This window comes from Mus caroli, unplaced genomic scaffold (assembly GCF_978045245.1).
Source record: "Mus caroli unplaced genomic scaffold, Mus_caroli_1 scaffold_4, whole genome shotgun sequence".
NCBI lineage: Eukaryota > Metazoa > Chordata > Mammalia > Rodentia > Muridae > Mus > Mus caroli.
Window position 1 is genome coordinate 154,702,944 of NW_028227259.1, and position 13,146 is coordinate 154,716,089.

General features: G+C 44.8%; 1 protein-coding gene across 1 annotated transcript in view; it reads left to right on the plus strand.

Moving 5' to 3' along the window:
• Positions 1-12,852, plus strand: part of Brca2 (BRCA2 DNA repair associated) — a 44,366-nt gene extending 31,514 nt beyond the window's left edge. The window contains exons 20-27 of the mRNA XM_021162873.2: positions 16-160; positions 1,313-1,434; positions 2,899-3,091; positions 3,341-3,504; positions 3,598-3,736; positions 10,056-10,297; positions 10,779-10,940; positions 12,097-12,852. Of these exons, the coding sequence (XP_021018532.1) occupies positions 16-160; positions 1,313-1,434; positions 2,899-3,091; positions 3,341-3,504; positions 3,598-3,736; positions 10,056-10,297; positions 10,779-10,940; positions 12,097-12,669 (1,740 nt within the window). The 3' untranslated portion in view covers positions 12,670-12,852. The remainder of the gene's footprint in view (positions 1-15; positions 161-1,312; positions 1,435-2,898; positions 3,092-3,340; positions 3,505-3,597; positions 3,737-10,055; positions 10,298-10,778; positions 10,941-12,096) is intronic.
• Positions 12,853-13,146: the final 294 nt, after the last annotated feature.

Genomic DNA, 13,146 nt, shown 5'->3' on the forward strand with positions numbered 1-13,146 from the left:
TTTGTACATTGTCAGTGGGTGGAGAAGACAGTGTCTGGATTGTACATATTTCGTAGTGAGAGAGAAGAGGAGAAGGAAGCACTGAGATTTGCAGAGGCCCAGCAGAAAAAACTAGAGGCCTTGTTCACCAAAGTCCACACAGAGTTTAAAGACCCCGAAGGTAAAATGGGCTTCATATTACAAACTGTTATTTCTTTATTTTTGTTTTGGTTTTTGGTTTTTCAAGACAAGGTTTCTCTGTGTAGCCCTAGCTGTCCTGGAACTCACTCTGTAGACCAGACTGGCCTCAATCTCAGAAATCCGTCTGCCTCTCCCTCCCAAGTGTTGGGATTAAAGGCATGTGCCACCACTGCCCGGCCAAACTGTTATTTCTTACAGTGTTTTATAAATTACATGAGTTCTCATCAAGTAATTGCTTTTTTAAAAAATCTGCATCTGCTTTTTTTTTCTTTTAACTTAAAAAATACCACATATGCAAAGAAATGAAAGCCAGGCATGGTGGCGCACGCCTTTAATCCCAGCACTTGGGAGGCAGAGGCAGAGGCAGGTGGATTTCTGAGTTCGAGGCCAGCCTGGTCTACAAAGTGAGTTCCAGGACAGCCAGGGCTACACAGAGAAACCCTGTCTCGAGAAACCAAAAAAAAAAAAAAAGTGCTCTGCGCTCCTGCAGAAAACCTGAGTTCAGTTTGCACTACCCATAACCACCCGTCAGTCCAATTCCAGGGATCCCATGCACCACATGCCAGGGTCACACTTTCATACAAACACATGTATACACTTACTCAGAAATGAACTTTTAAAACACAGATTGGACTTCCACTATCTAGCTTATTTAAAATTATCATTAGATTATATCATTTTCATGAATAATCAATCAATATGAAAAATAAGTTATTTAAGTTACAAGTTACAAATAAACCCCAGTGTATGGTGCTTTAACTGTGACTGCAACAGTCGTCACCATCATCGTCTTCTGATGCTGCTGCTTTTCTTCCTCCTCCTCTTCTTAAATGAAGCTATTAGTAGACAGCTGTTTGTTTGTTTTTAATGTTTTCTTTCCTGTCACAGCACATGTACAGAAGTCAAGGACAGCTTGTAAAGCTGTTCTGTCCTACCTTGTGGGTCCCAGGGATCAGACCCCGCTGTTAGACTTGGTGACTAGTGCCACTATCAGCTGAGCTGTCCTGCTGCTCTTTGTGGCTCTTTTTTGTCTAACCTCCCTCCTTTTGGTGCTTTTGCTTGACTCTATGGTTTTCACTCCTAAGTTTTGGTTCTAGCCAATCACTGTTGCTTTCTTCCCTTCCTCCCGCAGAAGACACAACACAGCGGTGTGTGCTGTCCCGCGCACTCACACGGCAGCAAGTCCATGCTCTGCAGGATGGGGCAGAGCTCTATGCAGCAGTGCAGGATGCATCAGACCCAGATCACCTTGAGGTGAGGAAGAACCAGGTGATGAGCCTCAGTCCCCAGCCCGCTGGGAAGCTCTTTCCTGCTGGCCATTAGAGCAAGCCCATGTTGAAATACTGCATCTTTCAGGGGGATTTCTGTGGCAAGTCCTTGATTCTGCATCAAGTAGAGAATGAAAAAGTTTGAGAGTTTCATGTATGACATTCACATAGTTTAATGTGCAGTCAAAGGACCAGAGAGAAGGCCAGTTGGTAAAGGCTCCTGCTGCCGAGCCTACAGCCTTAGTTCAGTCCCTGGGACCCAAAGGGTATAAGCAGAGAACCAGCTCCTTCCAGTTTTCTTCTGACTTATGCACACTCAAATTAAACAGTTTTTTCATGGTTTTTTTGAAACAGGGATTCTTTGTGTACCCTGGCTGTCCTAGAACTCGCTCTGTAGACCAGACTGGCCTTGAACTCACAGAAATCTGCCTCTGCCTCCTGAGTGCTAGAACTAAAGACATGTACCACTATACCTAGGTACTATTAGTTAATTAATTTGTTTATTAATTAATTTATTTTTAAGCAGGCAGAGCTTGCTTTTTTAGCCAGCTGTGTGGCACGTGTCTGTGTCCCACGTACTCTAGGGACTAAACAGCAGAATGGCAAGTTGTATGAGCTGGGGACACAACAGAATTCTGTCTGGAGAAACGGCTTAGCAGTTAAGAATGTCAGAGCTCTTACTCAAGTTCCAAGTACCCATGTTAGGCAGCTCACAACTACCTGTAGCTACAGGTACACATGTACACATTAAATAGATGAATATACAAAAAGCTTTTTAAAAATTGTATGTTGTTCCACAGAGGAACTATTAAATTACTATTAAATTAAGTTTATTGGGCTGCAGCAATTAAGAGCATTGGCTGTTCTTCCAGAGGACCCGTGTTCAATTCCCATCACCTACATGGCAGCTCACAATTGTCTGTAATCTAGCTTCAAGTGATTTGTCACCCTTACATATGCATACATGCAGGTAGAACACTAACGCACATAAAAAATAAATAATTCATTTGGAAGTAAGGAAAAAAGCCATTGAGCCAGCCTGTCCTATGTCAGCTATGCAGTTATTGAATTTGTCTGTGCCTCACTCTCAGCAGCTCTAACACTGAAACAGTAATAGCACACAAATCCTGGCCTGCCTGTGAAGGTCAAGTAATTAGGACATTTACCAGGCACAAATCCATCCTTCTGTCAATGTTCATGTCAGCCATTTGAAATGTACATGTGCTGGTTATGGTTAGAAGACACTTAGTAGTCAAGGTTTGGCTTAGCCCTAGGGAAATCTGTCACAGGGACTCACAGTGAAGCCGTTTGAGGTCCCTAGAGCATTGTGTGATAGCCTGAGTAGTGATCCGCACCCTCAGGTCTGGTCTGGTCTCACATGAGGCAGCCCTGCTAGGACAGGCGGGACTGCCATGGTGTCTGCTCTGTTTCAATGCTTAAATGCTCACAGGCTTGTTTCAGCGAAGAGCAGCTAAGAGCCTTGAACAACTACAGACAAATGCTGAATGATAAGAAACAAGCACGGATCCAGTCAGAATTCCGAAAGGCCCTAGAATCCGCTGAGAAAGAAGAGGGTTTATCAAGGGATGTTACAACTGTGTGGAAGCTGCGGGTTACAAGCTACAAGAAAAAGGAAAAATCAGGTTAGTATGCAAGGTTTTTTGTTTTTTGTTTTTTTTAATTCAGTTTGTTAAATTAAAAGGTGATCTTCCAGATGACAGAGTATGAAATTCATGTAAAATCCAATGAGTGAAATGGGCTCCGAGCACCACCCACAGAGCAGGGAAGCCTTGGGTCTTTGTTTTCACCATGTTTCAGAAAATGGTCACCAGTGTGTCTACCTGTCATGTCCCTTTCTTTCTCTGAACATGTCCCTTTCTTTCTCTGAACAGCTCTGTTGAGTATCTGGCGTCCATCATCAGACTTATCCTCCCTGTTAACAGAAGGAAAGAGATACAGAATCTATCATCTTGCAGTGTCAAAATCGAAGAGTAAATTTGAACGGCCCAGCATCCAGTTAACAGCCACCAAAAGAACTCAGTATCAACAGCTGCCGGTCTGCACCTCTCCTTACACAGTTTCCACCTTGATCAATGCAGAGCCCTTCTTAGAGCTTCAATATGCTGATTCTTTGTTCTGCTTCCTGCAGGTTTCCAGTGAGACTTTACTCCAGGTTTACCAGCCCAGGGAGTCCCTTCACTTCAGCAGACTGTCAGACCCAGCCTTTCAGCCTCCCTGTTCTGAAGTGGATGTCGTAGGAGTTGTAGTTTCTGTTGTAAAACCAATAGGTAATGTACAGAGTGTCTAATGTCGCTTTTCATTGGTTCTCTTGAACCAATTGCCTTCTTAAATTTGGGGGTTTTTGTTTTGTTTTGTTTTTTTAAGATTTATTTATGCTGAGCAGTGGTGGCACACCCTCTAATCCTAGCACTTGGAAGGCAGAGGCAGGTGGATTTCCAAGTTTGAGTCCAGCCAGGGCTACTCAGAGAAAAACCAAAAAAAAAAAGGATTTATTTATTTATTATATGTAAGTACACTTAAGACCCCTCAGAAGAGGGCGTCAGATCTCTCATTACGGATGGTTATGAGCCATCATGTGGTTGCTGGGATTTGAACTCAGGACTTTGGAAGAGCAGTCAGTGGGATTAAAGGTGTGCACCACCACAGCCCAGCTGCCTTGTTTCTTAATAAAAAACAATTCGATAGTACTTCAGAAGAATAACTTATATTCTGTTTTATGCTATTTAACTTTATAAAGTGATTTTTCAGTAGTTACAATCAAATAATTATAATCTGACCTATTGGTGGAGCATTCTAACCTCTGATCTCTCAAGCTTTTAATAGTCTCCAGCATCTTGGCTGGCTTCATCTCTCATGTATGTATGTATGTATGTATGTATGTATGTATGTACTTATGCATTTATTTATTAGTTTTATTTTGTATTTCTGGGGATCACACCTAGAGCTCACACTGCTCTGCAGATGTTGACACTAATCTCTGTCCCTCCCTGTTTTATTGTGCCTTTTACCTACAAGGCTCTTTCCTTTTTGACCTGCAGTGTGCACAAATGTGAAAGTTCAGCCAAGACCCCTGTGTAGGCACAGCCTTCCATTTCTTGATTATTTATTGTTTTTATTATTTATCTATAGATGCCTCAGCATTAGCTCCTTGCTCTCCCTCATTGCACATTAACCATGTGATGTGCCCTTGCTGTTCCATCAGTTACCCTCACTGTTCCCATAGACAGCCATGCTGGCTTCTGTGCCCTCATGGTGCTGGTCAAATGGAGCCTTGCAAGAGGCCCAGCAAAACAGTGCCTACTCCTTTCCCAAACCCGTGTTCTTCTTTTAACTTTGCTGTCTTCCTTGGCACTCTGTAAAAGTAGCTTCTGTTCTCCTGTAGTAATTGTTGTCTCTGAGGCTTACTGCCACAATCTGCTAACCTCACCCTAGTCCTGGAAGCTTCTGGCCTCCATACAATCTTATCTAGTTCTAGAATGTTTCCAACCTTTGAGACTTACTGCTGAATAAGCTTACCTTTTCCAGTTCTTTCTGAGCTCTGGCTGGCTGGTTCAACTCAGCTGTTCTGGCTCAAGCCGACTGATTCAATCTGTCTCTTTCTCGGCCTCTTCACTGAATTGCTCTGCTTGACCTTGTACTGACTTTGGCAATATGTTCTCATCTTCTGGCTCCTTCTCATTCTCTGGCTCATTCTGTCTTCTGTGTCTAGCTTGTTCTCTCTCTGCAACCCATCTTTCTGTAACTGTCCCAGTAAAACTGCCCCTTTCTCTTTCTCTCTTTTCTGTGGTGATCTCTTAAGTAACCTCTTGGCCTTTTCTTGTGAGAGTTGGGAATAGCCTATCTCTGATTCATTCTGTCAGATCTTTCTCGGATTCGTCGCTTTGTCTGCCCCTCAGTTAGACTTTCAAACTTGACTGCTTCCTTCTACAAACTAACCTTACCTACATTGCTTGGGATTAAAGATGTATACTAAAGACATTTCTATATTCCAGCCAGAGGGATTAAAGGTGTGTGTTAAGGATGAACCACACTACAACTAGAAACAGGTGTTTTTAAGTAAATAACACAATCTCGGGGTTCACAGTGTGATCAAATATCCTGCAACAGCACTCCTCAGCACCTAACAGTGTCTCCACCACACAACTGGCTCCCTTTTGGGATACAGTGTTGTAAAGGCAGGGCCCTGTCTATCTCCATCTCCCACCCTAAAGGAGCAAGTGCCATAGGACAAGCTCTACCACACGTGATAAATTCCTTGGGCACATCTTTGCCATTAGAGTTTTCCCATTCCTCCCATCTCTGGTTGCTCACTGTCCTTTCTGTTGTCTCAGTCTTTTGCATTGTTTTGAGATGGCCAGGAACGATGTGTGGGTCCTCTGGAAGAGCAGTGTCCTTGCAGAAGCATTCACTGGCCCTGACACCAGCTTCTGTGCAGCCCTGGGCCTGAAAGCTCTTCAAGCTTCACACTCTGCTTTTTGTCCTCATTCCCTGTCAGGAACCTTGCCTCAGGAATGTCACTTGTATGAAAGTACAATTATTTTTGCTTCTATTTGCTTTTTTTGTTGTATTTCCTATCTTTATCCATTATGATCACAGGCAGTTTTGTCTTTAATTTTGCTTTCTGTACACACTGTGCACATCTCACTTTGCCATTTCATGCACAAGTCTGTCCTGTTGTGGTAAAATAACACATGCTTTCAGTTTCTGTGGTCCTGCAGGCTCCTTTCCATCTTACAGATCTGTTTGTTGTCCCTGATCCCGAGAGTCTAAAGTTTCATAGCAGAGTCACTTTGAAAAATCTTAAGAATTTCCTTGTTCGATGGGCGGTAGTGGTGCACGCCTTTAATCCCAGCACTTGGGAGGCAGAGGCAGAGGCAGGTGGATTTCTGAGTTCCAGGCAGGCCTAGTGTACAAAGTGAGTTCCAGGACAGCCAGGGCTATACAGAGAAACCCTGTCTCGAGAAACCAAAAAAAAAAAAAAAAAAAGAAAAGAAAAGAAAAAAGAATTTCCTTGTTCTGTGGTGTTTTCCTTACAGGTTGTGTTCTGTCCTCCACTGTGCCTGCAAATCCTCCCTTCCCCTCCCACTCTCCTTCCCTGCTCACCTTCCTTCCTTCCCTCTGTGTTTGGTGAGTAGTAGCTGACTGACGTGGGGTTTGTCTCTAGCTGTTATGTTCATCAGCCACATAGCCATGTCATTCCCTGTTATCTGAGTCACACTGAATCCGCACACTGCCTGTTATAGAAGGTGGGTAGCTCATTTGTGGATTCCATTAGTATTTACTGAGTAATTGTTCCATGCCAGGTGCACAGCAGAGAAGAATTCCTTCCTGGGAGCACTGTGGTGGGAGGAGGAGGAGGAGGTAACAAACAAAACAATGGAGGGCCAAAGGGAAGAAGAAAGGACAGGGTGCAGACAGAGCTGATGCTCAGCTGCCATTTTAGACAGCATTCAGAAAAGACCTCATTGATGGTGCCAGAAAAAAACTGAAAGAGAAGCCTGCAGAGCCTGAGGAGAGTCCTGGGTGGCTGTATGCTTTGGTGGAGCGTGAGAAAGGCACAGAAGAACCAGGTGTATGGGTGCTTGGATATACTTTTACATTTTATATTGATTATTATGTGTGGCATGTGTGCAGAGGTCAGAGGGCAAGTCAGCTTTATGGAGATGGTTCTTTCTGTATACCTTGATGTAGGGTCTCAGGATTGAACTTGGACTATCAGGGTTACACAATAGTCACCTTTACCCACTGAGCCATCTTGCTGGCTCCCTTGTATATATTTTAACTTTTACTTAAATGGTGATGGGAAGTCACAGGAAGGTAGATGAGGGACAGGCTTTGACCTTTTCACATATCACTTGAGCTATTACATTGAACATACAGTACAGAAGGCGTGGGCACAAACAGGGACTCCAGGAGGATGCCATGGTAAGAGTCTAGGCAGGAGAGGATGACAAAGTAGATAGAAGCTGTGGACACGATTCAGAACAGCAGACAGGTTCTGGTTACCCTCTGAAGGTAGGGGAACAGTGTGGGTGTCCGAAGCTGTGGAAGACTGAGATTGCCACTTGCAAGGAAAGACTTGATAACAAGCCCGGGGGGCATGGTTTGTGGCTGGTGTCTCAGCTGCATGGGAAGCTTCTGAGATGTGGCTTCACAACTGTGCTCACAGACACATGAACTTTAGATCAGACAGAGTACTTGAGCGGTAGTCAGAGCTGAAGATGCAGACTTTAATAGCATTTGTATACCTGAGAGATGCAAAGCAGAGAGACTGAATGTATGCCCTCTGAGTGGAGAAGAGGAGACAGAAGGCTCTGTTTTGACACATATAAAGGAGGCAGTGAGTGCAGAGGAGTACAGAGAGGTGGAGTGCTGAGGAGCACAGTATGCTGAAAGAAGAGGCATTGCCGTGTGTGTGTGTGTGTGTGTGTGTGTGTGTGTGTGTGTGTGAGAGAGAGAGAGAGAGAGAGAGAGAGAGAGAGAGAGAGAGAGAGAGATTAAGCCTATCCAAAGCTTTTTCCCAGCATTGGTGTGAGGTGAGGACCAAGACATGGTAGTTGGCTTTGGCTATGTGGCGGATCCCTTTCCATGGAGAGAGACTGGCTGACTGAGCAGAACAAGGGGAGCATCGGAATAGAGGTGGTGGGTATGGCTGCTTCGTGAGTGTCTGGTGTAAAGGTAATTTACACCAGATATAATTTTTGTCTCAGAGGCTTACTGCTGAATAAGCCCGACCTTTCTGGTTCTTTCTGGACAATGGCTAACTGGTTCAACTCAGGTGTTCTGGGCCAAACTTTTCCCTAAGCTGACTGATTCAAACTGACAGAAGCTTCTCTCTGCTTCTGACTGAATGGCTCGGCATGGCTTCTAACTAACTCTGGCAATCTGTTCTAATCTTTTGGCTCCTTGTCATTCTCTGGCTAGTTCTGTCTTCACCTGTGTCTAGCTTGTTCTCTCTGTAACCTGTCTCTGTAATACTGTCCTGGTAAGACTGCCATGTACACACACACCCCACCCCTATGTCTGGCTGCTCTCTGTAAAACTGTCCTCACCTCTTTCTCTCTTCTTCTGCCCCTGGGCTGCTCCTAAGTAGCCTCTCTTTCCTGTCTGTTCTTATGAGAGTTGGGTGTATCATATCTCTGCTTCGTCACTTGTTTAAAGGGAATGAAAGGAAAATGGAATCATGATCAAGAGAATAGTTTTCAGGTAAAGTGTTGCTGGCACACTGAGGGGACAGTGTGCTGAAGAAGCTAAGGAAGAGAGGCAAGGCTGACACTGGGCAGTCAGCACAGAACATCCTGTATCCAGACACAGATGAGACAAGCTGTATCCATCAGCAGACAGGCAAGAGTACTTAGATAGGGTACCAATGCAGAAATTGATGGAGAGGTAGACACTTGCACAGACCTCTTTTGATGGCTTTTGTTTCCTTGCTGAAAATGAAACAAACTCATCCATCCATCCACTGAGGTCAGTATGTGGAAGGTCAGGAAATCATTACCTAAGAGAGTGGGAGAGCCTAGCCTAGGTACGCCCCAGGGCTGCCCAGGCCCAGGCCACCCATAGCTCTCAGTAACCCTCCTTCATTTTCTCAACAGTTTTTTACATTTTGGAAGCACAAGGCGCTGCCAGTTCATCTATGATCTGTGCTGCAGTCCTGTATCAACATTGCTTCCCCTTTAGTGGGAAGTGAATGGGGAAACTGAGGTCTACACATGGGGGAAGGGGTGCATGCCTTTAATCCCAGCACTTGGGAGGCAGACGCAGGCCAATCCCCATGAGTTCAAGGCCAGCCTGGACTATAGAACAAGTTCCAAGACAGCCAGGACTACACAGAGAAACCTTGTCTCAAAAAACCAAAAATAAACAAGTAGAGCTAAGGTCTGTTACTGATTGTAAGAGTCAGAGTCAGAGCCATACAAAAGCTGTGGTAGGAGAAGTATCTTTCCTCCCTGAGGAACTACCTCTCCCCTGAGTCTGGTCCTCCCCTGCCCCTCAAGTCCTTACCTGTTCAGTTTCCTGTTCAGTCTTCCTCACTCTTGGCTCAGAGCAGTAGGAACGTGTATGCGTTCTCCATGTCTCCTTCCTGCTATGTCTTTCTGGAGAGCTTTTCCTAGTTAGCACTGCCTTGGGGTTTTCTTCCTTCTTTTCACAGCTGCCCAGGAAACCATTGTGGATGGAACACAGTCGCTCCCTGTGAGCGAGAGCTGATGAGTTGCTTCCAGCACTCCACAGTTTCAGACTATGCAGGGTGACCTAGGTGCAGCCGCTACCGTGGCCCTTGCTCACATGTATTTTACTATTATTTAATGGTCATCAGTCTTCAGAGCAGAGTGCTAGAAGTAAGAACCCCCAGTGGAAGGTAGGATGGCCATAGCTTTGCTAGGCAATGCCAGTGTTTTCTTCAAAAGGATGTATCAAATGTTCACTCTCCTGGGCAATTATCAGTGTATATGCTGCCCTGTGGCCTCGAAATGTTTGGCACTGAAGTTTGAACACCTTAAGTAATGGGTCATTCTAGAAATTCTGTGTATATCGATATCCTCGCAGTTCTAAAGATGACAATGACTGGCATTTTCATCCTAGGTCTTGCTCCTTTGGTCTACCTGTCAGACGAGTGCCTTAATTTATTAGTGGTGAAATTCAGGATAGACCTTAATGAAGACATAAAGCCACGTGTGCTAATTGCCGCAAGCAACCTCCAGTGCCAGCCAGAATCCACATCAGGAGTGCCGACCTTATTTGCTGGCCATTTTTCCATATTTTCTGCCAGTCCAAAGGAGGCCTACTTTCAGGAGAAAGTCAACAACTTGAAGCATGCTATTGAGGTGAGATTAGGGACTTGGAAGCTGGACCAACAGGTGCCTGGAGAGTGCTTTCAGCCCAGTGATTCCACACATGTGCACATGTGCTCATTCACACACACACCCATGTGTGCTCATTCACACCCTTCCCCTCACCCCAGTACTCTCCCCCCTCACCCCAGTACTGGGAACTAGATTTACATCGAATTTTAAGTGTCTTACAAGGCATGGTGGCACATGCCTGCGGGTCCAGAATTTCAGTGTCAGCTTTGGCTATACAGTGAACACCAGACCATAGGCCATACAAACACACACACATACACACACACCCATGTGTGTGTGTATGTGTGTGTGTATCTCAAGACCCTAGCTAAAGAACAAACAAAAATGGGTTTCATTCTTCTGTTCTGTTCTGAATGTTTTATTTCTGAAAGAAAACACTTTCTGAGAACATGAATGTGTGAATTAGCCACTCAGCACAGGCTTTTCCAATTTATTCTCTTAGAATATCGATACATTTTACAAGGAGGCAGAAAAGAAGCTTATACACGTGCTTAAGGGAGACAGTCCCAAGTGGTCCACGCCGAACAAAGGCCCCACCCGAGAACCCCACGCAGCCTCCACTTGCTGTGCTTCAGATCTCCTGGGTGCAGGAGGTCAGTTCCTGGTAAGTTAGTATGGAAGTAAGGTGTGTCGTATGTCCTAGCAAACATGATGGAACTAAACTGCATTTAACCTGTGGTTAGCTTGCTGTAGCTGAGGCATAGGCTATGTGGAAATCATATCTTATTTAAGTATGAATGTAAAACTCTAGGAGCAGACTACACTGTTGGCCCTTCGAGAATGTGTGCTTGCAAGGTCCTTTGCTGGCTCCTGAGCTGGGAAGGCTGGCCCACAGCTGTTGCTTAGTGTCTTAAGCTCAGGTGACTCCTTAATCACAGGGGTGCCTGGCTGCCAGGGCTGGTCAGACTGGTGGCACTGCTTAGCACCTTAATTCAATCAAGCAGTCCTCACCCCATACAAGAAAAGCGCTTGTTACAGTTAGGAGCCTGGCAAAGAAAAACACTAAACAGTTGTCTGAGACTCAGGACTGAGAAAAGAAAGGCGTTAGAGCTCCATGGAGGCCAGCCTTGGTCTCTCTCCGGAGGAAGTAGATCAGACTCCCACAAGTAGTCCTCTGACTTCCTTAGGTATGTTGTAGCATCTGAGTACTTGCATGCACACATACACACATGCACACAAGCAACATGTACACAAAGTAAGTAAACGTTCAGAAGAAGTAGGAGGAGTTGTTGAGCAGTGTGTATCCTTTTTAAAATGATTTTGACAAGCCTGTCGTTTTGGGGGGTTGTAACACTTGGAAAGTTAAAGCATAAATGATGTCATGTATTTGTTTATTTCTTTCTTTTTAATCTTATATTAGGATCTTTTCTAGCCTTTTTTTTTTTTTTTTTTTTGGTTTCTCAAGTCAGGGTTTCTCTGTATAGCCCTGGCTGACCTGGAACTCACTTTGTAGACCAGGCTGGCCTCAAACTCAGAAATCTGCCTGCCTCTGCCTCTGCCTCCCCAGTGCTGGGACTAAAGGCATGCACCACCACACCTGGCTCATTTCTGGCCATTTTTATACATCGGTCACTTTGCAAAATTATTTCCTGTGGGTGAGGAATAAGAGCATGAATGTTTGGCATTATTTACCCTTTGGCAATTGGAAAGGAAAGGTGTCCTGTTGGTGTGTATAGGTATTTTCTAATGAAAGGTTAATTCTAATTTATTTATATACAAGTGTTTATTGTGATAGGTTCCTCTTTTGTGTGTTTTGTTAGAGAATTTCACCTACTGGTCAGCAAAGTTATCAAAGTCCTTTATCACACTGCACACCAAAAGGGAAGTCTACACCCCTGGCTCACTCAGCCCAGATGGCAGCAAAGTCTTGTGGTGGAGAGAACGAGATTGATGACCCAAAAACCTGTCGAAAAAGAAGAGCCTTGGATTTCCTAAGTCGGCTGCCCTTACCGCCCCCGGTCAGTCCCATCTGTACCTTTGTCTCTCCAGCTGCACAGAAGGCTTTTCAGCCACCACGGAGCTGTGGCACGAAATATGCAACACCTATTAAAAAAGAGCCCAGTTCCCCGCAGAGGAGAACGCCATTTCAGAAGGCCAGTGGCGTTTCTCTGCCGGACTGTGATTCAGTAGCTGATGAAGAACTTGCCTTGCTCAGTACCCAAGCCCTTGTGCCTGACTCCGTGGGAGGAAATGAACAAGCGTTTCCCGGTGATTCCACAAGGAACCCCCAGCCAGCACAGAGGCCAGACCAGCATGTAGGGCCCAGGTCCAGAAAAGAGTCTCTCAGGGACTGTAGAGGCGACAGCAGTGAGAAATTAGCTGTTGAGTCTTAGCCTCCCAGTTTGTAAGATGTGTACAGTTCCAGGCTACTCATAGGTGTTCGTGTGAGAAGGCAGGAGTAACTGCACTCTTACTGAAGCGTGTGTTTACTGCTCAGATGCTCTACCTGGTCTGTGTTGGTGTAACTGAAGCTGGTTGTCATTGACTGATTTAAAAATCTTTAGGATTAGACTGGATCACTACAACTATCATTTTACATACAAAATAAACATAGCTTTGCTTTTAGTTTGGGTTACTGGCTAAGTACGGTTACTTTATATAGTCTGGTTCCTGTTTTTGAAGTTGTTTTTTTTTTTAACCTAGGAAGTCCTAAGAAATAGTGTTCTTTCCTGCATAATTGGTTCTGCTAGAGCTCCACCCTGTCAGGGTAAACAGACACAACCGTGATGTTTACCTCTGGTCAGCTGTTCAGCCTTGTCACTCCTTTCCATGGTCCCAGTGTAATCTCTCAAGTTATTCTAGCTAGAAAT